This window comes from Megalops cyprinoides, chromosome 14 (genome assembly GCF_013368585.1).
Source record: "Megalops cyprinoides isolate fMegCyp1 chromosome 14, fMegCyp1.pri, whole genome shotgun sequence".
Lineage (NCBI taxonomy): Eukaryota > Metazoa > Chordata > Actinopteri > Elopiformes > Megalopidae > Megalops > Megalops cyprinoides.
In genome coordinates this window covers 2,567,051-2,570,000 of record NC_050596.1, presented here as the reverse complement: position 1 = coordinate 2,570,000, position 2,950 = coordinate 2,567,051, and the positions used below count along the sequence as shown (strand labels likewise).

The 2,950-nt window shown below is 44.6% G+C and overlaps 1 protein-coding gene across 2 annotated transcripts in view; it reads left to right on the top strand.

Moving 5' to 3' along the window:
- Window positions 1–1,564, top strand: part of LOC118789124 (cholecystokinin receptor) — a 37,424-nt gene extending 35,860 nt beyond the window's left edge. For both annotated transcript variants that reach the window (XM_036545446.1, XM_036545447.1), the window contains one exon: window positions 484–1,564. In XM_036545446.1, the coding sequence (XP_036401339.1) occupies window positions 484–1,001 (518 nt within the window). In that variant the 3' untranslated portion in view covers window positions 1,002–1,564. The remainder of the gene's footprint in view (window positions 1–483) is intronic.
- The last annotated feature ends 1,386 nt before the right edge of the window (window positions 1,565–2,950 follow it).

Below are 2,950 nucleotides of genomic sequence, written 5' to 3'. Positions count from 1 at the left end.
TCTGGAGAGTCTGGATGTCTCATATGCATAGTGGCTTATTGGCTTGACCCACTGACCATTTATCACCTCATTGGTTGTTCTGACAGATTTTTTTCCAGTTGCCAACAGCTAAGATGCATCAAAAGCATGGATAAAGCATGGAGATTTAGATTAAGAAAACATAGATAAGATTAGTTTGCCTACAGTCTACTTTTGAATGAGTCCCTGTTACAATATTGACCTACATCAAATCTTAGGTGCCTAGTTATAATGAGATACATAGAGTATTCCTATGCTAAAATAACAGGTGTCTTGAAACAGATGGTGACACATCTGATCAGTTGGAGAGCAGGGGAAATAAAGAATGGATCTATACATGAGGGCCAGTCAAGCACACTGCCTAAGCCTGCTGGCACTATTGTGGGATCCAGGCCCCATCTGCTATAGAAGTGGTGTGTCCACTACTCTAGGCTCAGGTCCTGTGCTCTGTCCCCCTTCCTGCAGGCCTGAGGAATGGCCTGAATCGCACAGTGTTGTCCAGGAGCGAGGAGGGTGATGGCTGCTACATACAGGTGGTGAAGAGGCCCAACAACGTGCAGATGTCAGCTCTGATGCCCTCAGGCTCAGCCCGGGTGGACCGGCCACGCAGCAACACCTCAGAAGCCAAGCTCATGGCCAAGAAGCGTGTGATCCGCATGCTGATCATCATCGTGGCCATGTTCTTCATCTGCTGGATGCCGCTCTACTCTGTCAACACCTGGAAGGCCTTCGACTTGCGTTCGGCCCACCGTGCCCTCTCAGGGGCACCCATCTCCTTCATCCACCTGCTGTCCTACACCTCGGCCTGCGTCAACCCCATCATCTACTGCTTCATGAGCAAACGCTTCCGCAAGGCCCTGCTGGCCACCTTTGCTGGGTGCCTGTGGCCCTGTCGCCGCCTCCGCAAGCCAGACGATGACATCAACGCCGCCTCACTCTCCAAGTTCAGCTACACCACCGTTAGCACCATGGGGCCCTGCTGACTCCTGCTCACCACAGCAATGGCTCAAGCTTGTCAGAAAGTGCTAGCAGCAATAGCAATATTTTATTTATTCCTCTTGTTGTTTTATTCAGCATTGTTTCATCTTTATACCATATATCCTCTTTGCTCATAACACACTTTTGTTGCACATTCTAAGAGCCTGTGTTTACAGGTTTGATGTTGTGTGTTATGTAGGCCGTGGTCTCAGTGTGTCAGTGACTGGGTTGTGGTGGAAGTTGCAGACAGGGGCCAGCCATTCACACTTGTGTCTTTCTGAGATTTGGACTCGTTTGCCAGGATTTTGCCATGCTTCAGCTGTGACAAGACTTCGCTCCTGCGAGGCCACTAATCAGAGGAGCACAGGAGGTCCATGATTCTTTAAAGGGAGGCAGTTTCCTGTCCCTGAGGTGTCTGCATTGGCCCGCTCTCCTTGGTGAGTTTTCATCTTGTTCTGCATGTGCACGCTTCTCCAGGGACTGCAACACAGTGTCAGCAGAACTTCATCCAAATTCTGAGCTGAGCTGCCCCGCCACATCACCAGGGGTCTCTTTGTGGCCAGCTGGGTTTTTGTGTCGCTACTTCATTCCATTGTCTGAACTGAGCGGATGGGATGCAGTCTGGTGAATGACATGTTTTGTTGCTCTGTGTTCCTTCAATTCTGGCTACAAATGGTACAGAATAGTCCGATCTGTCAGCAGTGTCCTTCACACTTGATTTCTTGTTTTGTTCACTATGTTGAAGCTCCTTGTGGTGCATGAAGGGAGGTAACTGTCTATTGAATTATATTCTGCTTGACTCCAGTTGAGCGCAGTGCTGCCAGTGAGCACTAAGAGATTCCCAGCTCCTTATAATGCTTTTGTAGGGGTTTTGTGTATACTTTTGCCCATTGTGGTTGGGCATTTTGATGCTCCTTTGTCATGTTCCTAAAAAGGGTTTAGGAAAGTATGGAAATATGACATAATAGGGTAGTGCCCTTGACTGTGTGGGTAATTAAATTAAATCCATTTAAACGACATATTCTTTACCTCATCCATTCATTTTGAGAAGGAACCATGGAAAGAAACTACCTTAATCTTAATCTTCAATTTCTGATTAAAGTTAAAACTGTACATTAATTGAAAGGAGGACCTTTTCAACATGCTTTGCTAACCTAGAGCCTGCAACGTTGGCTGTTCAACATACATGTGATATGCATGAGAACAAAAACAAAAAATAAGCACAAAATATTTGTAGCTCAATTAACAGATGTATTTCCCCTATATTGTATTTGTTTCTAATGTTTATTTCTTCTTATTATTATTATATATGTGTAGTGTCCACACTGCACCCCCACCCAGCCTTCACTAATGCATATGTATCATGGGATCTTTAAGATCTTGCTTTGTGAACTTATCCCATATGTTTACATTTGGGTGAATGTTTGTATTGTCGTTAAGTACTCTAAAATCCTATTTCTGAAGAATGAGATAGGGCTCTTCATTGCTGGTTAGGAGCATCGAAATACATCATGCAGAAATAATATACTTATTGTTATAATATACCTATATTGTTTAGTGCTGACATTGAGCCTCATTTGCAGTCAGGGTATGCCGTTTCTCTTGTGTTATCACAGGTGCAACTTCACTTCACACATGCATTTCATATGAATTTGCTCAAACTGTGGTTCTCTTTAAATGAGCCAATCATTTCACATTTAGAATTTAATCCTAATTTAATTCAATTTTGTATATTTCACCCTTCATTTAGACAGGGATTTTCATCATTTATTTATTTAAAGATACAAAATTTGCATACAATATACATGTCATTGACTCCGCCCCCCTAGCTGTGGTGTTTTTGTTTTTTCCCTGTCCATGTGCTTTTTGTTTTCCTTGTGTTCCAGCCCCGCCCCGCTCCCCGCCTGGTCCCCGCCCACCTGATTGCCCCATTACCTTCACCTGCCTGCCTGCC